The sequence below is a fragment of the Borostomias antarcticus genome, assembly GCF_949987555.1.
Source record: "Borostomias antarcticus genome assembly, chromosome: 12".
NCBI classification, from domain to species: domain Eukaryota; kingdom Metazoa; phylum Chordata; class Actinopteri; order Stomiiformes; family Stomiidae; genus Borostomias; species Borostomias antarcticus.
In genome coordinates, this window is record NC_140245.1 from 32171 (window position 1) to 55235 (window position 23065).

Consider the following 23065-nt stretch of genomic DNA (forward strand, 5'->3'; position numbering starts at 1 on the left):
AAATCCATGTGATACAAAAACTTGTTTGTTTGATTTCAGCTCAGGTAACTGGACAGTGAAGCCGAGGGAGGAGACGGCAGTTTAGAGACGACCGCTGTAGGAGAGATGGGACTTATGACCTCTGACCTGAGACCTGCTCTCTCCTCTCACCTGAGACCTGCTCTACCCTCTGACCTGAGACCTGCTCTACCCTATCCTCTCACCTGAGACCTGCTCTCTCCTCTCACCTGAGACCTGCTCTCTCCTCTCACCTGAGACCTGCTCTCTCCTCTCACCTGAGACCTGCTCTCTCCTCTCACCTGTATTTCTCCAGGGACACCTCTTCTCCGTCTATGTCCTTGGCTGAGAACTCATAGATGGACTTGGCCGTCTTCCAGTCGTCTACTGCCGCACACTGCAACAGGAGAGAGGGAAGGAGGGAGGGAGAGAGGGATGGAGGGAGAGAGGGAAGGAGGGATGGAGTCAGTACTAAAGTCCACACAGCAGTAAACCCAAGTTGAACTTGCACAAGACACTGAGGTAGACCGCATGGGTACGTGGGAGGTAGGGAAAGATAAGATAGTTCTCTATTCTTGATCAGTCGACCTACATTAACCCCAGATGAGAGCAGAAACACGTGATCCTCTCCTGGCGCCACCATCTGTGCCCAGTGAGGAGCAGATAAGACAGGGAGTGGACTGCACTTATATAGCGCTTTTCCACCTTAGCGGCACTCAAAGCGCTTTACAATGGCCTCTCATTCACCCATTCACACACACATTCACAGCAATGGCGGTAGCTGCCATGCAAGGTGCTAACCTGCTCATTGGGAGCAATTTGGGGTTAGGTGTCTTGCTCAAAGACACTTCGACATGTGGACAGTCGGAGCTGGGATTCGAACCACTGACCCTTCGATCACTGAACGACCCGCTCTACCAACTGAGCTACAGCCGCCCCTATAAGATAAGACAGGGAGTGGTGGCTATCAGGCCTCCAACACACTCCAGGGAGGCCGTGACTGACCACAGCAGCACAACAGACACGCTGACGGACAGGACGTAATGAGTCAGGGTCCTGGGGGGGGGCTTGGCCAGTGGGCCTGCGGTAGATCTGACCCAACCTCAGGAGGTCTGGACCGGTACTGTTGCACATGGAGAGAGCTAACAGCCAGTGGATGAGACGTGGGATCTCGGTGGTGGTTTTGAGTCAGGTGGTCACGGTCTAGTCCACAACCTGGATTATCCACCAGCTGAGCTAGGAGGCTGGTCTTAAAGCAGAGAGCAGGACTTCAGTCTCTACTCTGGAACCCACTAACAAGCCTGGAAGCCTGTCCTAGAGACCTATGATGCATTTACATGCCTCACACTCTGGTCTGAGGTCAGTTCTGGTGCTGGGTGGTTGCCAGTCTTCGTGTGGGGATACGTTTGAGGAGTGGTCAGCTGATCCTAGATCTGTCAACGTAGGCCGATATGTCTCTATCCAGAGCAGGGGTGACTGACTCACTCAGGGAAATAATCTCTTAAGTGTTAGTTAGCTAAAATAAGGTTAACGTCATCTTCCCTCCTCATTGAAAACAAACTGAGGGCCAAACCTTTCATTTTTCCCCAGACAGCTCAAACTAGCAGTGAACGGGCACTCCAAGTCTGTGTTGGTGTTGTTAAAGTTTAACAGTTTACAGTTTAAGGTGACTCAGGAAGGTGTGAATCGGTCTTTCACGTGATGAGTCCAGCAATGAGCCGTGAGTCAACTGCGTTTACTGCAGTGCGGGTTAGGTTAGGGTTAGGTTAGGGTTAGGTTAGGGTTAGGGTTAGGTTAGGGTTAAGCAAAGCCGAAGAAAAAACCTTGAACCTTTCCATAACGTTACTCCCAACTGGTGACCCGTAAATGTGTGTTATGTTCGGTAGCTATAGGTCTTTCTGGGGTTTGTAATAAAAGGCAGTGCTGTTAGCTACTAGCACTAGCATCCTACTACAGCTTCCCTGGGAACACAGACACAGTGACATTAGAGACAGTTGATCAGCCCACCGACGAGAGAACTGGCTGCTAACGTCGACTGTGTGACTATCTGGTGCTAGCTAGCATAGCATGCTACATGTTCACCATCGAGTATGTGACTATCTGGTGCTAGCTAGCATAGCTACATGTTCACCATCGGACGGAGTTCACGGTGGCACCTCGTGATTGTTGGGTATAAATAGACGTCCTTAATCTGCCCTGCTTTTGGTTCACTGAAGAATACACTTATTAAAACATTCGTTAAGCAGAAAACATAATATTGTTAAGCAATTTTAAGACAGAGTAACCAATCAATGGCTACTTACCATTGCTCTGGCTGCACCTCTGCTTCCCAGCAGTCCTGCGATGCTTACTGCGCGTTTCACTACCCACATTTCTACCAGCCTCCAAGATCACTTCCGGTCTAGAGCATTCCAGGGAATTTCAAAATAAAGGTGACGCACAACAAATGTAGTATTTGACTGTGAAAACATCCCAAATACGATAGAACACGTGCAAACAAAAAATAAAATAGTTATATTATAATTACAGAAAAACATGATTTAAATAATAATTAACTACAATAATTTAAACAATCAATTACAACTAAACGTGTGTCAATCAGGTTCAATTAGTGAGGCTGGGAAATTGTGCTGCCTATTAGTGAAATGACTTCAGGAGAGTGAGAGGAACAAGAACATGTCTAATATTGGTGCACCTGCAGTCTTCATAGGTGTGGGAGGGGTTTATACCTGAGAATGCTGCTCTTTCCACACTTCAATTAGTGATGCTGGATAAACTAGGCTACAACTTGTGCCCCCATATGGTGAAGTGGATTCATGACAGTGGAAGGATCCTAACAGCACAGGGCTGAGTTTCCCAGAGGCATCGTAGCGCTACGATGAACGCCGTAGCTTACGATGAACGTAGCGCTACGATGCCTCTGGGAAACTCAGCCCAGGTCAGTTCATCGTCCGCGTAGCTGTGGAGGACATGAGCAAAAGCCCCCCACACCTGCGAAGACGATGGCCTCAGGACTCTGGTGAAGGATGTGGGCGTGTTCCTTTGATAGGAGGACTCGATGGCTGGTGAAGGATGTAGGTGTGTTCCTTTGATAGGAGGGTCAATTCTACCTTCCTCCTCAAGCTCCACAGCAGTCTTCTAGAGTCTACAGGAAGTAAAAAATCTCACGTTCAATTTGTTTAATCTACGGCGTAGACTACTGCACATGCTCAGTAGGGTTCTTCTAGGCCCCGCCCATCCGTCCTTCCCATAGACGTTTGGCTCATTTGACAGCCAGCCGAGCCGAGAGTTGGGATTGGACCAGGGACCATTCTGAGCACCTGGACCTGGACTGAGCACCTGAACTTGGTCCCCGGGCGCTGCTGATGAGGACGGCCCACTGCTCCTGGTTACCCTGGAGGAGGACAAGCTTGGGTGGGAGAAATGCAGAGGACAAATTCCACTGCTCCTGGTCACCCTGGAGGGGGACACGCTTGGAAAGGAGCATCAATTCCACTGGTGACCGCTGGAAATGCTTCCGAGCCACAGCTGCAGACACAATGCCAGATTCAGAACCTCAAGCACAAACCATCTATGCCCTTGGGAACACAAACAAAGCACACATCAATATTTCATCCTCTTTTTAAACTGTAGGCTAATGTCATTTGCTGCTCTATCGATGGATTCAATTTAGTGGATTGAAAGAGACAGCTCCCAGAGCGGTATGGATGAGAAGTATAATGGAATCAGTCTTCAGAGCTGAATGCGTTTGTGACAACATCCTCACTCAAACCCATTCAGAGCAGCGGCGGAGTTCGACGCGCGAGGGCGCACTGACACAACACCGCGCCTCCCACCAGCGCGCTTCACCATGGTAACGCAGTCTCCTTCCAGCACCAAACAACGGGTGAATCAGATTTAATGCAGGTTTTTAATGCAGGTTCTGAAGGGAGTTCTTAGCGTGACCGCTACAGTAGCTGGGGAGAGACAGAGGTCAGAGTTCACGGGTCCTTGGCTGCAGGTTTGCTTTGGAATGATTCATTCGGGTGATTATTATGGTCTGGGGAACGCAGATGCAGTCCTATGGCGGGATGAGAGGGGATGAGAGGGGATGAGGGAGGGAGAGAGGGAGATACATTCCATTTCATTTGACTTGTCTTTATTGTGTATGTGATTGTGAACTATGCACTAACATTCAAAGGTTACATGTTTTTTTCTAGGTTAACGAATGCTACAGTGATGCTAGAGCCACAGTTCACATGCTCATAGTAGAAACACACTGATCAAGAACAGAACACGCAAATACAGCATTTTAAACCATGGTTAAATATGTCTACTCTCATGAGCTTAGTAAAGCACACACACACACATGTTCTGCTTGAATCATGGCCTATGAAGACTGCCCATGTCTATACTGTGTCCATATTTCTCTGTACATATCTGTATGTTTTATATTCACTATCAACACCAGACTTTACACAACACAGCATTCACAGAATAACATCAAATAACATATTGAGCATCAATCACAGATATAGTTCAGGTTAGTTAGTATATTAGGCATGCATCAGGCTCTATAAGACAGGACTACATTACTAATGAAACAGCAGATGCTGTATGAATGGGAATCATCACAGTACTGTATGTATGAATGGGAATCATCACAGTACTGTATGTGTGTCCGTGTGGTTTCATATAAGACATTCTTAGCGGTGTACATTCAAGCCCACAGTAACATTAAGATAAGCAACTGCGAAAAACATTTTACTGTACAGCACATAATGATAAATTCTATGAGGATAACAATTACTGTTATAACAAAAGCTGAAAATAGATTGATATATACTTACAGTGTAGGCTACAACAATATCAACAATACTACTTTTATCCAAAAGTGAATTCACATTTAACAACTTGACTTATAAATATGCGGATGCTAAAGTCTTGCTGCCTGTTGCTTAGAACCCTCTGTACAATTTGTATGCTAAACATGCTAACAGGCCATCAACATGCTAAACATGCTAACAGGCCATCAACATGTTAAACATGCTAACAGGCCATCAACATGCTAAACATGCTAACAGGCCATCAACATGCTAAACATGCTAACAGGCCATCAACATGTTAAACATGCTAACAGGCCATCAACATGCTAAACATGCTAACAGGCCATCAACATGCTAAACATGCTAACAGGCCATCAACATGCTAAACATGCTAACAGGCCATCAACATGCTAAACATGCTAATAGTCCATCAACATGTTAAACATGCTAACAGGCCATCAACATGCTAAACATGCTAACAGGCCATCAACATGCTAAACATGCTAATAGTCCATCAACATGTTAAACATGCTAACAGGCCATCAACATGCTAAACATGCTAACAGGCCATCAACATGCTAAACATGCTAACAGGCCATCAACATGCTAAACATGCTAACAGGCCATCAACATGCTAAACATGCTAATAGTCCATCAACATGTTAAACATGCTAACAGGCCATCGACATGCTTACATGCTAACAGGCCATCAACATGTTAAACATGCTAACAGGCCATCAACATGCTAAACATGCTAACAGGCCATTAACATGCTAAACATGCTAACATGCCATCAAAATGTTTTCCATTTGAGCAGTGACAGCAGGCTAATGTAATGTTCCCTTCTGCTGTGTAGAATATGAGTGTGTAAAGCTGTCCCTAAGATGAATCAGGGTTTGTCACAAACACATTTCATGTTACACAAACATGCTCAAAAGAACAGTGGCCTTTGAAACACTGTGTGGAATGTGATTCAGTAGCTTTGCATCTAGTTTACTCACTGAACTCCCCGGAACATTCCTCAACTAGATCTAGAGTTTACTCACTGAACTCCCCGGAACATTCCAGAACTAGATCCGGTATTTCAGGCTTGTGCTGAAATCCAGAGATTCCCTGAAAATGTTGATGTTTAATATCACTGTGACCTAAAAGTGAAACTAGATGTGTCCCGTCTAAATGTGTCCCGTCTAAATGTGTCCCCTCTAAGGAGGACTGCTCTTCAGTCACCAGAGCACAGCGCTCACTCACACTTTCACAGAAAACAACTCACATATCTCTCTTCTCAGATGTCTCTCTTCTCACATATCTCTCTTCTCACATATCTCTCTTCTCAGATGTCTCTCTTCTCACATATCTCTCTTCTCACATATCTCTCTTCTCACATATCTCTCTTCTCAGGTTTCTCTCACACGTGACTGAACTGTTTCACACTGAGCCCATTCACACCTTTCATGAGATCAAAATACCATCTTGATGCTAAGAGAGTCTTCTACAAAAAGCTCCTTTTTTTCTTTTGAATTCCCTCTTTCTCCATGTATCAGGTGACATAGGTTGCTAAGATAATTTTATACTAATTAATCAAGTCATTAATTAAGTCAACAATTAAGTCATTATCAACCATTTCAGTTTTACCCCATGTCAACAAACTCTTTCAGCATCAAATTTTCAAATATTGAAATTAGTAATAATGTGTCAAAACTTCCCATAACAAATAATTTGGCCAATATCAACTACCATAATGTAAAATAAAAACCACACACATATGATGTTACAGAGTAGATGACTAATGCCGGGCTCACACTACAGGATATTTAAAATCCTAATCAATTTAGAAATCGGGTTACATCACGCACTTAAGGAGAATCTTAACAGATATTCTTCTTGCGCATCTCATACGAGCACGCACAGCAAGAATTGAAAATAACGGCTCATCACACACTACAGGATCTTATCATTCCCGAGGGAGCAACGAACCACTGGTCTCGCCGTCTCACTTGTAAAGTCGGGACGTAATAATCTTAAATATCAAACATGTTTGATATTATCGGGGCCGCCCCGATGGGTCTGCGAGCCGATCGGGAGGTATAAGATTGGATCTATAAACCTCTCACATTACAAGATCATCTGGACCGATCATCGGCCCCGACCAACGCTCCAGACCAGATTTCTCCTCCGAATGTCGGGAGGGGTGAATCGGGGATAAATCGGCCCAGAAATCCTGTAGTCTGAGCCCGGCATTAGATTGATGCAGATGACGGTCACTAGGAGCGTGACGTGGGACTACAGACCTGAGGTCTGCCTGGCAGGGATGTCCCCGCGCTGCTGTTCTCTCTCTCAGAGGGCGGAGGTGATCTGAGTCAAGCCCAGGTCGTTGGAGTCTTCCCCACCCTGATAGAGGGAGGAGGACAGCTCCACGGCTAGTCATACCGGCCTGGCCGGCCCCGGGCCCCCCCTGCAGGAGTGGTCCCTGAGCGTGCTCCTCACCCTGCTGACCCCCTGACCCGCCCTCCCTCCAGGGCCCCTGCGGCAGCAGAAGTCCCTGAAGCACCTCTTGAAGTTCTCGTCCAGGAAGGCGTAGAGGATGGGGTTGAGGCTGCTGTTGGTGTAGCCCAGCGCCACGCAGAAGAAGTAGGCGGCCATGACGGGCGTGGTCTCGGGCACGCCGGGGTGCAGGGCCTTGACTAGGATGAAGATGTGGATGGGCGTCCAGCAGACCACGAACACGGCCACCACCACCAGGACGAGCCGCGTGATGCGGCGCAGGTTGCGGTCTTTCTCCCGCGAGCCCGACAGCAGCTTCACACTCTTCAGGCGCAGGACCATCAGCGTGTAGCAGACGCTGATGATGAGGAGGGGCGCCACGAAGCCCAAGATGAAGACGCAGATCTTCATGATGGTGTCCCAGTACATGTAGGGGTCGGGGAACTGCAGGGCGCACTCTGTGGTTCCTGGGGTCGACGGGAGGGAGCAGACACAAGAGGGTCACGGCTGGGTCACGGGGTCACAGCAAACGACAGCAGAACTTGATCTATACTCTGGAGTGAGTAAGTAGCACAGTGGGACACCGATCTAGTTCTTTCCTGGGATCTAAGACATGTTGTTTAATCAGTTGGGAAAGATTTTCGTGGCGTATTTTACATTTTCCTGGACGTACAGTAGAGCAAATACAAACGTTGCGCTAGCTAGGCCTACATCAATATTATTATTCTGATTTAAAAAATCACTTTTTGAATGAGCCCTATCATTTTTGAGTGTGCATCTCGTAGTATTACTATCTTCTAGTCTTATTTTGTGTGGTGAAACTAATAGCCATTTGGCCTTCCCTAACCGAAGCTAAGCGATGGTGGGTGTGTGTTTTTGGGGGCGGAGCTACCGTTGTTAGTCTTGGTGCTGCCGAGGACCATGGCGGGGACGCCGGCGGCGGACGACACGACCCAGATGAGCACGTTGATGACCTTGGCCTTGCCGGGCGTGCGGAGGTCCAGCGCCCGGACCGGGTGACACACGGCCACGTAGCGGTCCACGCTCATCATGGTCAGGGTGAAGATGCTGGTGAACATGTTGTAGTAGTCGATGGAGATGAAGACCTTGCAGGCCACCTTCCCGAACGGCCAGGAGTGCATCAGGTAGTCGGTGCTCTGGAAGGGGATGGTGGTGGTGACCAGCGCGTCGGCCACCGACAGGTTGAAGATGTAGATGTTTGTGGCGGTCTTCATTTTAGTGTATCTGCACAGGGGACAAGTGACGATGTTGCATGAAAAAAACATGGATTATGTCCCATTATTGAGAAATGGGATTCTTCACTTTGTGACTGAAAATGTACATTTCAAGAGAAGTCATAAGAATTGTTGTGTGTGAATCTTGAGAGCAGTAATTTCTTCTTGAGCTTCGATTTTAACCTAAATGCACAGGTAAGGCCAGCAGTGATGTCAACACAAGCAAAGACCTGATCACTGTGAACAACACAGGCTAAATCAAAGACCTGACCACTGTGACCACACAGGCTAAATCAAAGACCTGATCACTGTGAAACACAGGCTAAATCAAAGACCTGATCACTGTGAAACACAGGCTAAATCAAAGACCTGATCACTGTGAACAACACAGGCTAAATCAAAGACCTGATCACTGTGAAACACAGGCTAAATCAAAGACTTGACCACTGTGAACCACGCAGGCTAAATCAAAGACCTGACCACTGTGAACCACGCAGGCTAAATCAAAGACCTGACCACTGTGAACAACACAGGCTAAATCAAAGACCTGACCACTGTGAAACACAGGCTAAATCAAAGACCTGACCACTGTGAAACACAGGCTAAATCAGAGCTCATCTGCCTGGATAGATTCTCCTGCAGAAACCGGGGATGATCTTAGAATCAGGAGGGATGGGTAACCATGGTAATGCTGTGGTGCATGAGTCTGATACTTAATTAATGCAATTATGCTGCATCTATTTTCTTCAGGGAGAGTGTGTATTATGGGATGGAATAGAGGTGGGCTTTGTCAAAGGATAAAGATCAAAGGATAAAGATACAATACAGCCACACTTATGCGTGTATCTCTAGTCCTGGATGCAGACGCTAAAAGAACCAAGAGAGTCTCTCTCTCTCTCTCTCTCTCTCCTCTCTCTCTCTCCTCTCTCTCTCTCCCTCTCTCTCCCTCTCTCTCTCTCTCTCTCTCTCCTCTCTCTCTCTCTCTCCCTCTCTCTCCCTCATGCCAATGTACTTGCAACATCTCCGCTAGGGGGCGCACCTGCCCTTAGAACGCCAGTGGTTTCGCAGCACAAAACTGTCCAACGACTTCATGTATTGTATAACACTGAAGGGAGGCAGTTTAACAACAACAAACTTCAAACACAGAACCCACACAGAACCCACACAGAACCCACACAGAACCCCCACAGAACCCACACAATATTCTTAGAAACTTTCATTTGTTTTTTCCTTCCTCCTAAATGCAAGGTGCTCTCCACGGTGTCTTGAGGAAATGACAGATAACAGGTCCTTGATTCAAACGTGTGTGTCTGTGTGTGTGTGTGTGTGTGTGTGTGTGTGTGTGTGTGTGTGTGTGTGTGTGTGTGTGTGTGTGTGTGTGTGTGTGTGTGTGTGTGTGTGTGTGTGTGTTATTCCAGAGTAGTGGTCCCACACAACCGGAGCTGAGAAAAGTCCCCCGTACCTGACGATGACATACATGACCAGGCAGTTCCCCACCAAGCCCACCACGAACACCACCGAGTACACGGCCGCTATGATGGGGATGACGGGCGACATGGGCTCGGGTTCCTCCAGCAGCCAGCTGCCGTTGGCCGTGAGGTTAAACATGTCCTGGAGGTCCGGCTGCCAGGTGTCCAGGTTGGGCAGGCAGTCCTCCGGCTGTCCAGGGGGACACTTGTTCTCCTTGAATATATGCACGACGCCGCTGTCCATGGTTGCTGAAACAGTGAGTGGTTTTGGTTGTGCGGGCTAATGAACAAATGCAATGTGTTGATGTCATAATTATAATTTTGAAATATTATGTAGGCCTATAGCCTACAATTTGTTCTTATTCATTAGTCGTGTTCATAAAATACGTAAGTCAAGGAAACAGACAGTAGAATATTCAACAAACAGACTCAAGAACACAGTATGGTCCTACCTTGTCTTCTCCGCTCTGGAAAGTTCACAGGAGGACGTGTAGTCTGTGTTTATGTTCTGTTATGTTTATTTAAAACCCGTGTTTAAAATCCCAGGTTTCATTCATAGAGAGAATAATAAAGTGCAGAGAATTCCTCCCCGCGCGCGTGGCTCTGCCGTCTGTCCCCCTCGTGCGCGCGCACGGCCACGCGCTCAGTGACATCACAGCTCAGACCTGGGGAGCCTGCATAGTGAAGCTACACATCATATCAATACACATCATATCAATACGAGGCTAGAGGCCTATAAGCACCACTTTATCAGCCTACAACTGCTTGTCTTTTGTCCTTTGTAGTATATTTTTATAGTGTACCACACTGTATTACATCAATACATTTGTATTACTCTCATGTAGTAATCAATTTATTAAGAATAAGGAATAAACTTCACTTTAGGTAGGAACTGGGTTAATTAAGGAGTTTAACATGTGGGTTACAACATATGTCCTGTCCTAAAGTCAACATTCCTTTGTCCCTGAGTCAATAAAGATAACACCTCTGAAGTCAGTTAGCCTACAGTTGGAACATGAGGTGTGTCCGAGGAAGGGGGGCAAGAGCTCAGCTGATACAAAGAACAGCTGACACATTGACCAGTCAGAACATCAGTTGACCGTTTGTGACCATGTTTATATCCCTTGTATGCAAATTTGTTTATCATGTGAGACCTGGCCTGAAGTCAGGACATATAAACTCGGCCCCTCCCTGTGAACATTAGTATTGCCAAAGATTTGACCCCGTGTAAAAGGCTTGCTCAATAAATTGATGATTCGACGATTTTGGCCTCTTGAAGTTCTATTCCACAAGAAGATGATGCATCCGAAATACACTGCATTTTATTTCAACTAATGTTTAGCATCAAATCATTGGCAAGTCAAATATGCCAATTATACGTCTAGAAATAGAAGGAAATAAGAAACATATTAAGTATTTTAGGCATTTTCAGCTACAGTCGTGCATCTTGTGGAGTAGGCCTATACAGGGTAGGGCACATCTGTTCAGATAAGCAGGTTGTGGACAACTAATACAGATTGAGCTAAATATACTGTGTGCTTAGGTAGGTAGGTAGGTAGATAGGTGGGTAGGTAGGTACTGTAGGTATAGGTAGGTAGATAGGTAGGTACTGTCGGTAGGTACTGTACGTAGGTAGGTAGGTAGGTCGTCTGGCACAGGTCTGCTTTCTGTCCCCAGAGTTAAAACAAAACATGGAGAAGCAGCATTCAGTTTTTATGCTCCACATATCTGGAACAAACTTCCAGAAAACTGCAGGTCTGCTGCAACTCTTGGTTCTTTTAAAACAAGCCTGAAGACTTTTCTTTTTGCCACTGCTTTCTAAGAGGAGCTATGTTTATCAGTATACTGCACTGTAACTTTTATTCCTGTATTCTATTTGTCCTGCTTTTTGTTTAAATGTCTATAATGACTTGCTTTTTGTTTTAATGCTTTTAATTTGTCCTGCCTTTTGTTTTAAATGTCTATAATGTCTTGCTTTTAGTTTAAATGCTTTTAATGTCTCATGTAAAGCACCTTGAATTGCCCTGTGGCTGAAATGTGCTATATAAATAAACTTGCCTTGCCTTGCCTTGCCTAGGTATTGTAGGTAGGTATTGTAGGCAGGTATTGTAGGTCGCTATTGTAGGCAGGTATTGTAGGTCGGTATTGTAGGCAGGTATTGTAGGTAGGTATTGTAGGTAGGTATTGTAGGTAGGTATTGTAGGTCGGTACTGTAGGTATTGTACGTAGGTATTGTAGGCAGGTATTGTAGGCAGGTATTGTAGATAGTTATTGTAGGTAGGTATTGAACCTTCCAGAAGATCAACCATCCAGGCAGCACTCCACCAATGAGGCCTTTATGGTAGAGTGGCCAGACGGAAGACACTCCTTAGTAAAAGGCGCATGACAACCCGCTTTGAGTTTGCCAAAAGGCACCTAGAGGACTCTCAAACCATGAGAATCAAGATTCTCTGGTCTGATGAAACCAGAATTGAACCTTTTGTCCTGAATAAGTAAGAATATTAAGTGTGGTAATACAGTTCCATCCCTACAGTGAAGCATGGCGGTATCATCACCTGGTTAATACCATCCCTACAGTGAAGCATGGTGGTATCATCACCTGGATAATACCATCCCTACAGTGAAGCATGGTGGTACCATCACCTGACTATACCATCCCTACAGTGAAGCATGGTGGTACCATCACCTGACTATACCATCCCTACAGTGAAGCATGGTGGTATCATCACCAGGTTAATACCATCCCTACAGTGAAGCATGGCGCTGGCAGCATCATGATCTGGGGATGTTTTTCAGCAGCGGGAACAAGGTGACTAGTCCTGATAGAGGATGGAATACTATAGGTAGGTAGGTAGGTAGGTAGGTAGGTATTGTAGGTAGGTAGGTGGGTAGGTAGATAGGTAGGTACTGTAGATAGATAGATAGATAGGTATGTAGATACTATAGATAGGTAGGTAGATAGGTAGGTAGGTACTGTAGGTAGGTAGGTAGATACTATAGATAGGTAGGTAGGTAGGTAGATAGGTGGGTGGGTAGGTAGATACTATAGATAGATAGATAGATAGATAGATAGATAGATAGATAGATAGATAGATAGATAGATAGATAGATAGATAGATAGATAGATAGATAGATAGATAGATAGATAGATAGATAGATAGATAGATAGATAGATAGGTAGGTAGGTAGGTACTGTAGGAAGATATGTCGCTGGTAGGTTTATTTTACTGGCAACTCGATTTGTAAAATCACAGCAATCTTTCCCCATCCCTTTACCAGTGGCTGTTAGCTGAGAGAGATCACAGCTCATCTCCTCACCAGGGCTGTTTTCCTGGGGAGAGATGGAGCAGTGTTGGACCAGGAGGAAACTCCATCACACTGAGGCTACTGGCCTAGCGAGCCACTGACACCACGAAGCGCTAGACACCGGGAAACTGGCTTTGTTGTCACACAGAAGGTGATGAACTCTGAGAATCCCAGCCGGAGCTGCAGACGCACACACTCCCCTTTCCTCCACACTCACAGATCCTGGTTGCCTAGAGACCCCTTGCAGGTGTTGGTGGGTGTGTATTATTGTTGAAGATTGTGTTGGCGTGACAGCCGTGAAAATCTTAATTTGCATTATGTTTATAAGATGCAAATACACTGACACCATGATGGATCACCATGACGATAATACCTGACTGTTCAAGCTAATACAATAAATAATAGACTACACTTCCTGCTTTGGGTGAAACTATCTAATGCCTTTAATTTAGGCTTTCCTTAATTTGAACCAGAATCAATTTGAATGCCAAATGCCAATCATGCTCTGGTAGTTTTAATTCAGATGAAGCAGCTTCTCGGATTCAAAAGCGATGTTGTCAAATGATTTTTTTAATGGATGAGATGGATTCAAAAGCGATGTTGTCAAATGATTTTTTTAATGGATGAGATGGCGTGATGGAGGGGAGGGAGAAGAGAGAGAGAGAGAGAGAGACGGAGAGAGAGAGAGAGAGACGGAGAGAGAGACGGAGAGAGAGACAGAGAGAGAGAGAGAGACGGAGAGAGAGAGAGAGAGAGAGACGGAGAGAGAGACAGAGAGAGAGACCTCGTTGCTAAACCTTGAGTTGCTAAAGAGACCAGTTTGTTTGAAGGCAAACCGCTTTCAATGTTTCCATGGCAGCATGATATTCTACCAAGACAAGTAATTGTTTCACTAACAGATTTATTATTGACATCTTCACGTGGGAGGCAAGGTCTCACACGACTTGCAACACATAACACTCATTTTGTCGCTTTAATTAATTAATCTATGACGTCCTGTGAATATTATCAGCTCTTTATTATATTCTTCACTAAACTGATGCAATAAGCGAGCCTCACTCGGTAATAGCACAACAGCTGATCATTATAAAATGATTATAGTCTCAATCAATCTCAATAACGACACCCTAGTCTAACATTGAGATGAGCAAAAATATAGCCTAGTGAGCAGCTTTGCCGTTTTATATCACGCCGAACGTTTGCCAGTGTGGTGGTGTGAAGCAGGGGCGGCTAGAATAGGAGGTAGAGCGGGTCGTCCAATGATCGTAGGGTCGGTGGTTCAAATCGCAGCTCCTCCTGACTACCTGTCCAAGTGTCCTTGGGCAAAGACACTGGACGCCTCCTTGCTCCCAATGAGCAGGCTAGCACCTTGCATGGCAGCTGCCGCCATTGGTGTGTGAATGGGTGAATGAGAGGCCTTCATTGTAAAGCGCTTTGGGTAAACACTGTGTAAGTGCAGTCCATTTATCATGGAAATGATGGGCCCTATGAAATAATATAATATTGGGGTCCACCAAGCCTAGACCTGATTGTAGTAGTGGTTTATGTTGGCCCCTGCCAGTGCAGGGTCCTTGGAAGCGTCCTAACCCCCACCATGGTTAGCTATTGCTTTTCAGTATGGAACGGTTCCCTCAGCAGAGGCTGGGAGAGGCAGAGGGTTAGTCAGGGCCAGGGAAGAGAGCTAGTATTAGTACACTAGTTAGTACACTACATTAGTACTTACACTAGTAAGTAAGTAGCCTTGACAACCAATGGTTCTGGAGCCTAGTGGTTCCTTAGCGTGAGGCAGCTTGATGTACAAGTACACCTGACGCTAGTGTCAGCATTGATGCCATTTTTTATAGTCTTTGGTATGACTCGGCCGGGGATCGAACCCACAACCTCCCAGTCTCAGCAGTAGGCCTGGTTTCATTCCCCTCCTGGAGTCACGACTGAGATCGTGCTGCACTAAGAGCCCTCTTGTTTTACTGTCACCATGGGAACGGGCTCTCTACGACCCCAGGGGTCACCGGAGCAGAGGGTCAGGATTGGTCGGTGGAGTTTGTCAATACTTTCCTCCCAGCTGTCAGGGGGGGCGGAGTCCTACACTACAGACTGTGTGAATTACACATTCAGATGACTCTGCTGAACATCTATTCTGAACACGTCAAAGGCCCTCATTAACACCCCTTCATCTGGATATGCACAGTGAGTGTCTGAGGCTCATCACGCACTCCTCCTTCATCCTGAGGAGCGAACGCAGCTGGGCTCAGGAGCTGGAGCGGCTCGTCCAATTATCGCAGGGTCGGCAGTTCAATTCCCGACTCCTCCTGTCCACATGTCAAGGTGTCCTGGGCAAAGACACTGAACCCCAAATTGCTCCCAGTGAGCAGGCTAGCACCTTGCATGGCAGCTACCGCCATTGGTGTGTGAGTGGGTGAATGAGAGGCCATTGTAAAGAGCTTTGGATAAAACTGCTATACAAGTGCAGTCCAGACAAGAGAAGACAGGCAGAGAGACAGACAGACAGACAGACAGACAGACAGACAGACAGACAGACAGACAGACAGACAGACAGGCATCCCTGAGACAGGAGAACACAGGAGAACCCAATAACGAATGGAGGGGGCACAGAACCATCCAATGAGTCCAGGGCTCATTCTCTGAGGGAGAGAACCCAGAACACAGGAGCCTGCGCCACTGTAAATAATAATAATAATAATAATGTCAAGTTATTTATATTGCCCCATTCATACAAATCAATGTAGCACATAGTGCCTTACATAAAAGGAGAAGGATAAAAACATAAATCATACAAACAGTGAGAAAAGATTTAAAATAAACAATAAAAGTAAAAGCATTCATAATGATGAGTTGTGTAGCAGGGCGCAGAGGGCCCAGCGCTGAACATCAATACTGACTCTGCATACATAGATAGATAGATAGATAGATAGATAGATAGATAGATAGATAGATAGATAGATAGATAGATAGATAAACAGATAGATAGATAGATAAACAGATAGATAGATAGATAAACAGATAGATAGGTAGATAGATAGATAGATAAACAGATAGATAGATAGATAGATAGATAGATAGATAGATAGATAGATAGATAGATAGATAGATAGATAGATAGATAGATACAGGCGGGGTGGCTGTAGCTCAGTTGGTAGAGCGGGTCGTTCAATGATCGAAGGGTCAGTGGTTCGAATCCCAGCTCCGACTGTCCACATGTCGAAGTGTCCTTGAGCAAGACACCTAACCCCAAATTGCTCCCAATGAGCAGGTTAGCACCTTGCATGGCAGCTACCACCATTGGTGTGTGAATGTGTGTGTGAAGGGGTGAATGAGAGGCCATTGTAATGCGCTTTGAGTGCCGCTAAGGTGTAAAAGCGCTATATTAGTGCCGTCCATTTACCATAGATAGATAGACACACTCTGGTTCCATGCATTTACTCTTTTAATAGTTTCGGCCTTCATCCCTCCTTTAAAACCCAAACTCCCATTTGGTTTGTCTTGAAGGACGGAGAGAGTGGGACTCTTACATGCTTCTGCCCATGGGGAACAAGATTGAAAAACATTAGTTTTAATAGTTTTTTTCCCCAAACAGATTGAAAAACACTTTCCACCAAGGCTTTTATGCAAATACATTTTATATTTCATACAGACGGTAATGCAATTCCACACCCTGCCGATGGTAATACGGTTCAGTTCAGGTGGTAGAGTTCACACATCCTCCAGTGTGAAATATCCCCTTTCTGAGGGGAGCGTGAGACCATGACGGAGCGGCTCTGGGAGGGGGAGACCACGACGGCGCTGCTCTGGGAGGGGGAGACCACGCCGGCACGGCTCTGGGAGGGGGAGACCACGACGACGCTGCTCTGGGAGGGGGAGACCACGACGGCACGGCTCTGGGAGGGGGAGACCACGCCGGCACGGCTCTGGGAGGGGGAGACCACGACGGCACGGCTCTGGGAGGGGGAGACCACGACGGCACGGCTCTGGGAGGGGGAGACCATGACGGAGCGGCTCTGGGAGGGGGAGACCACGACGGAGAGGCTCTGGGAGGGAAGTTCTGCTCGCTGAGTCAAGGTCAACGGGGATCCTGATGTGGACAGACTGGCTTGTTCTGGCTGACCTCTCAGGCCAGGCCTACGGCAGGGGCAGGGGGTCAAATTCAGCCCACACCCTTTTCTGCATGTCTTCCTTTTCCTCTCTCCCCGGCCCAGTCCCCATGTCCACCCTTGCAGACTCACAGACTTAAGTCCGTGAGGGCTCAAGGGTGTCCCCATGTCAAATCAGCAAGTGCATGAGGGCTCTCTGGCAGACATTTTGAGCCCTTCATGCCCCCTTACCTGCACTTCTGCAGACTTCGCCTGAGGGAATTACCCACAGTTCATATCGTTGTGACGTGAAACATGGGGTCACCTGAAGAACAGCCAATAAACAAGCACGGACAGATCAACCAACCCTAATGTTCATGTTACAAAACTAAATATGTTTTCAGCTGGACTTGCTTATCTGCACAAGTAGCCTTATAATTATTTTGGTTTCATTATTTTTAAGTAGCCTATGGGTTATTAACCCCATGGATTTGTATAATGTGATTTGTGCAAAAATATGTAGGCTAAGGTTATAAATTACCATAGATTTCTGTTGCTCTAAATCATATGATTGCCCAGTTAAAAGCAGTATGACATTAATCACCCATTTCGGTGCAGTGTTCTTTGAATTGAGATTTCCAACATGAATATGGAAAGAGTTGTGAGGTGCAGGAATGTGTATACATAATTTATTATCATTCTTAAGTAAATACTTTTGGATTCATCACAAACAAGAATCACAGGCATTAATGTAGTTCGCATATCACCACAAAATGAAATGATTTCAACAAATTGAACAGACGTTTTGAGGGTAACACAGAGTTCAGATAATGTAAAGGGGATTTGACTCAGCCCCAAATTAATTTACATGAAGGCCTACAAGAAAAACATGTCAAATTGAAAATTTGATAAAAAGCCCCACACCCACAATAGTAAGAAATGTGCTTTCACGTCAACGTAATGTGATGTCGCAAGTGCTGTCCCATTCCTTTTTATACCAATTCGAGCCCTTGCAGCCTCTCACACTCAACCACTTTACCAGGTGACGTCAATAAGTCTGTGAGGGCTCAGGGCTTGAGGGTTTAGGGGGGACATTGAGACTGGGCCCCCCTCTCTCTCTCTCTCCCTCTCTCTCCACCCCCTCTCTCTCTCCACCCCCCTCTCTCTCTCTGTCTCTACCTCTCTCTCCACCCCCTCTCTCTCTCCACCCCCCTCTCTCTCTCTGTCTCTCCCTCTCTCTCCACCCCGCCTTCTCTCTCTCCACCTCTCCCCCTCTCTCTCCACCCCCCTCTCTCTTTCTCCACCTCCCCCCCCCCCTCTCTCCCTCTCTCTCACTTTTCCAGTCTGTCTTTGCACTGTCCTATGCAAATAAAACAGAAATGCCCTAAAATATCTATAGGGCCTAAAAATAAAATAATTAGAGCTTGTTTCATACCCAACAAATACGTTAATCTATTTGATCCTTGGTCTGGCACCATGTCATATCTGGTAACCCAAGAGGTAGTGAAAAGGTTTCTAAACACCTTTCTAACCTGCTTAAATTTAGACTTCCTATCATTTAAACAAATGTGAATGCAGACAAATCACAAAACATAGTTGATTAATTTACTTTATTGGAATGCATACTCACTGTTTCACAGGTAAGACATAAATAACTTTAGCAAAGCAATTTTACAACGATCACAGACAAAGAATCACATCAGCGTACATCTGTTATCTGTGAGGACGCAACATACAGCACAACCAGGGGTCACAGGGGGGTCACAGGGGGGTCACAGGGGGGTCACAACCAGGGGTCACAACCAGGGGGTCACAACCAGGGGGTCACAACCAGGGGGTCACAACCAGGGGGTCACAGCGAGGGAACACACACAGGAAATGAACAGCTGATTCTGGCTACTGCAGGAAGTGACAGATATACTGTAACACACGCTCGCCGCACAGCGAGACACAAACATCCAGAACATCAGTGCACCAGTAAACCAGTATACCAGTACACCAGTAAACCAGTACACCAGTACACCAGTAAACCAGTACACCAGTACACCAGTAAACCAGTACACCAGTAAACCAGTATACCAGTACACCAGTAAACCAGTACACCAGTACACCAGTAAACCAGTACACCAGTAAACCAGTATACCAGTACATCAGTAAACCAGTATACCAGTACATCAGTGCACCAGTACACCAGTATACCAATAAACCAGTTCACCAGTGCACCAGTACATCAGTATACCAGTGCCCCAGTGCAGCAGCCCATGCGCGGGTGCTCTGCTCAGCTCCGGGCCGCCACAGTCTGGGGTTGCTCTGTGGACTGCAGCTGCTTCCCCAGGTACTCCCTGAGAGAGGACACACACACACACACACACACACACACACACACACACACACACACACACACACACACACACACACACACACACACACACACACACACACACACACACACACACACACAGTTCACAAGCAGTTCCATTACGTGTAGGTAGGGTTCCATTACGTGTAGGTACAGTAGGGTTACATTATGTGTAGGTAGAGTTGCAAAAATTCCGGGAATATTCACAAACTCATTTATGGGAATTAATGGACATTAACAGAAATAAATTATGTTTTCCAGTTTATTCCCATTAATGACAATAAATTCACATTAATTCCCAAGGGAAGTTCCGAATTTTGCAACCTTATGTGTAGGCTGTACAAAAACACACTAGTTACATTATATTTCAGTGTAATGCAAAAAGGCATATAATAATAATACTAGAGATATTTTCTTTGACGTTTTGCTACTTCAAATTCTCCACCAGCCTTCTGAAGTGATGCTGTGGGGTCAGAACTTGAGACTTAGCTGTTACAGCTGGGACCGGCTTTCAGTTGCCATCTTCACATCAACATTTAACCACAACATGTCGGCACTTACGTCTTAATTGGTGCAACCCGGTGCATCGTTAAATACAGCGAGCGTTTAGTTAAAGCTTAAACAGGTACAGCGTGTACTGACAGCTGATTGGTTCAGCTCTGAGGACCCCAGAGTGCAACAGACTGCTCCCTAGCAACATGTCACTTCTTTTAGTTCATGGTTATGCAGTTAAAGGAGAAAATAAAGAATTACTGCATCAGATGTAAGCGTTCTAGAACTCTGACGTGTTTCATCAGATGTAAGCGTTCTAGAACTCTGACGTGTTTCATCAGATGGAAGCGTTCTAGAACTCTGACGTGTTTCATCAGATGTAAGCGTTCTAGAACTCTGACGTGTTTCATCAGATGTAAGCGTTCTAGAACTCTGACGTGTTTCATCAGATGTAAGCGTTCTAGAACTCTGACGTGTTTCATCAGATGTAAGCGTTCTAGAACTCTGACGTGTTTCATCAGATGTAAGCGTTCTAGAACTCTGACGTGTTTCATCAGATGTAAGCGTTCTAGAACTCTGACGTGTTTCAGAACTGAGGTGTTCAGAGAATTGGAGGGAAATAAAGAAGGAATGTGCATCCAGAGACAGCCTTGTCAAAGTGACCTAGTTTCTTTGAAGACTTCATCCGTAAACATCAGCCTATCTTTTAGAAAGTAGAGGTGTGTGTGTAGGTAATGGAGTGTGTGTGTGTGTGTAGGTGATGGAGATTGTGTGTGTAGGTCATGGAGAGTGTGTGTAGGTAATAGAGAGTGTATGTGTGTAGGTAATGGAATGTGTGTGTGTGTGTGTGTGTGTGTGTGTGTGTGTGTGTGTGTGTGTGTGTGTGTGTGTAGGTCATGGAGAGTGTGTGTGTGTAGGTAATAGAGAGTGTATGTGTGTAGGTAATGGAATGTGTGTGTGTGTGTGTGTAGGTCATGGAGAGTGTGTGTGTGTAGGTAATGGAATGTGTGTGTGTGTGTGTGTGTGTGTGTCTGTGTGTGTGTGTGTGTGTGTAGGTAATAGAGAGTGTATGTGTGTAGTTAATGGAGTGTGTGTGTAGGTCATGGAGAGTGTGTGTGTGTAGGTAATAGAGAGTGTATGTGTGTAGGTAATGGAATGTGTGTGTGTGTGTGTGTGTGTGTAGGTCATGGAGAGTGTATGTGTGTAGGTAATGGACTGAGCCAGCGGTGGGCAGGGTGGCTGGTCTCAGCCAGAGGAACATGTCACCCTGTGGGTCCTGGTCATTAGCACATAGTGACCTGAGCTTCTCAGAGGTCTGTGCATCATGGAGACCCTCATCTTCCTCAGTCTCTAGGTGCATCATGGAGACCCTCATCTTCCTCAGTCTCTAGGGGCATCATGTAGACCCTCATCTTCCTCAGTCTCTAGGTGCATCATGGAGACCCTCATCTTCCTCAGTCTCTAGGTGCATCATGGAGACCCTCATCTTCCTCAGTCTCTAGGGGCATCATGGAGACCCTCATCTTCCTCAGTCTCTAGGTGCATCATGGAGACCCTCATCTTCCTCAGTCTCTAGGTGCATCATGGAGACCCTCATCTTCCTCAGTCTCTAGGGGCATCATGGAGACCCTCATCTTCCTCAGTCTCTAGGTGCATCATGGAGACCCTCATCTTCCTCAGTCTCTAGGTGCATCATGGAGACCCTCATCTTCCTCAGTCTCTAGGGGCATCATGTAGACCCTCATCTTCCTCAGTCTCTAGGTGCATCATTGAGACCCTCATCTTCCTCAGTCTCTAGGTGCATCATGGAGACCCTCATCTTCCTCAGTCTCTAGGGGCATCATGGAGACCCTCATCTTCCTCAGTCTCTAGGTGCATCATGGAGACCCTCATCTTCCTCAGTCTCTAGGGGCATCATGGAGACCCTCATCTTCCTCAGTCTCTAGGTGCATCATGGAGACCCTCATCTTCCTCAGTCTCTAGGTGCATCATGGAGACCCTCATCTTCCTCAGTCTCTAGGGGCATCATGGAGACCCTCATCTTCCTCAGTCTCTAGGTGCATCATGGAGACCCTCATCTTCCTCAGTCTCTAGGTGCATCATGGAGACCCTCATCTTCCTCAGTCTCTAGGTGCATCATGGAGACCCTCATCTTCCTCAGTCTCTAGGTGCATCATGGAGACCCTCATCTTCCTCAGTCTCTAGGTGCATCATGGAGACCCTCATCTTCCTCAGTCTCTAGGGGAGGACGAGGGGTGCGCCAGCCTCTAGAGCAGGAGAGAAACACGCCTCTTGTCCGACGGTTCCGGGTACTAAGCTCCAGGAAATGTCCCCAAGGACAGGAAGAACACGTTAACGCTACACACTAACACAGCACACTAACACTAATAGGAGTGTGAAGCCTACACACTAACACAGCACACTAACACTAATAGGAGTGTGAAGCCTATACACTAACACAGCACACTAACACTAATAGGAGTGTGAAGCCTACACACTAACACAGCACACTAACACTAATAGGAGTGTGAAGCCTATACACTCAACACTGGGGAGGGGATCTCAAGCAACACACGCACACACGCAAGCTCTCTCTCTCACACACACACACACACACACATATGTACTGTACATACACCCACACACCACCCCCCCCCCCCACCCACCCACCCACCCACCCACCCACCCACCCACCCACCCACCCACCCACCCACCCACCCACACACACACACACACACACACACACACACACACACACACACACACACACACACACACACACACACACACACACACACACACACACACACACACACACACACGCGCGGTCCAG

General features: G+C 46.4%; 3 protein-coding genes across 4 annotated transcripts in view; all 3 read right to left on the reverse strand.

Moving 5' to 3' along the window:
- Nucleotides 1-2368, reverse strand: part of LOC311316535 (phospholipid hydroperoxide glutathione peroxidase-like) — a 7614-nt gene extending 5246 nt beyond the window's left edge. The window contains exons 1-2 of the mRNA XM_084447404.1: nucleotides 2301-2368; nucleotides 300-394 (exon numbers count right to left, since the gene is read on the reverse strand). Coding sequence (XP_084303530.1) covers nucleotides 300-394; nucleotides 2301-2303 — 98 coding nt within the window. The 5' untranslated portion in view covers nucleotides 2304-2368. The remainder of the gene's footprint in view (nucleotides 1-299; nucleotides 395-2300) is intronic.
- A 4855-nt stretch (nucleotides 2369-7223) lies between these two features.
- Nucleotides 7224-10231, reverse strand: oprk1 (opioid receptor, kappa 1; the record flags this gene model as incomplete). Its single annotated transcript, XM_084447275.1, has 3 exons — nucleotides 7224-7750; nucleotides 8176-8528; nucleotides 9981-10231. The coding sequence occupies 3 exons, from the start codon at nucleotides 10229-10231 to the stop codon at nucleotides 7224-7226; spliced, it is 1131 nt and encodes a 376-aa protein (XP_084303401.1).
- Nucleotides 10232-19007: 8776 nt separating this feature from the next.
- atp6v1h (ATPase H+ transporting V1 subunit H) overlaps nucleotides 19008-23065 on the reverse strand; it is a gene marked incomplete at its 3' end in the record, with an annotated part of 43426 nt that continues 39368 nt past the window's right edge. For both annotated transcript variants that reach the window (XM_084447054.1, XM_084447055.1), the window contains exon 14: nucleotides 19008-19723. In XM_084447054.1, coding sequence (XP_084303180.1) covers nucleotides 19660-19723 — 64 coding nt within the window. The remainder of the gene's footprint in view (nucleotides 19724-23065) is intronic.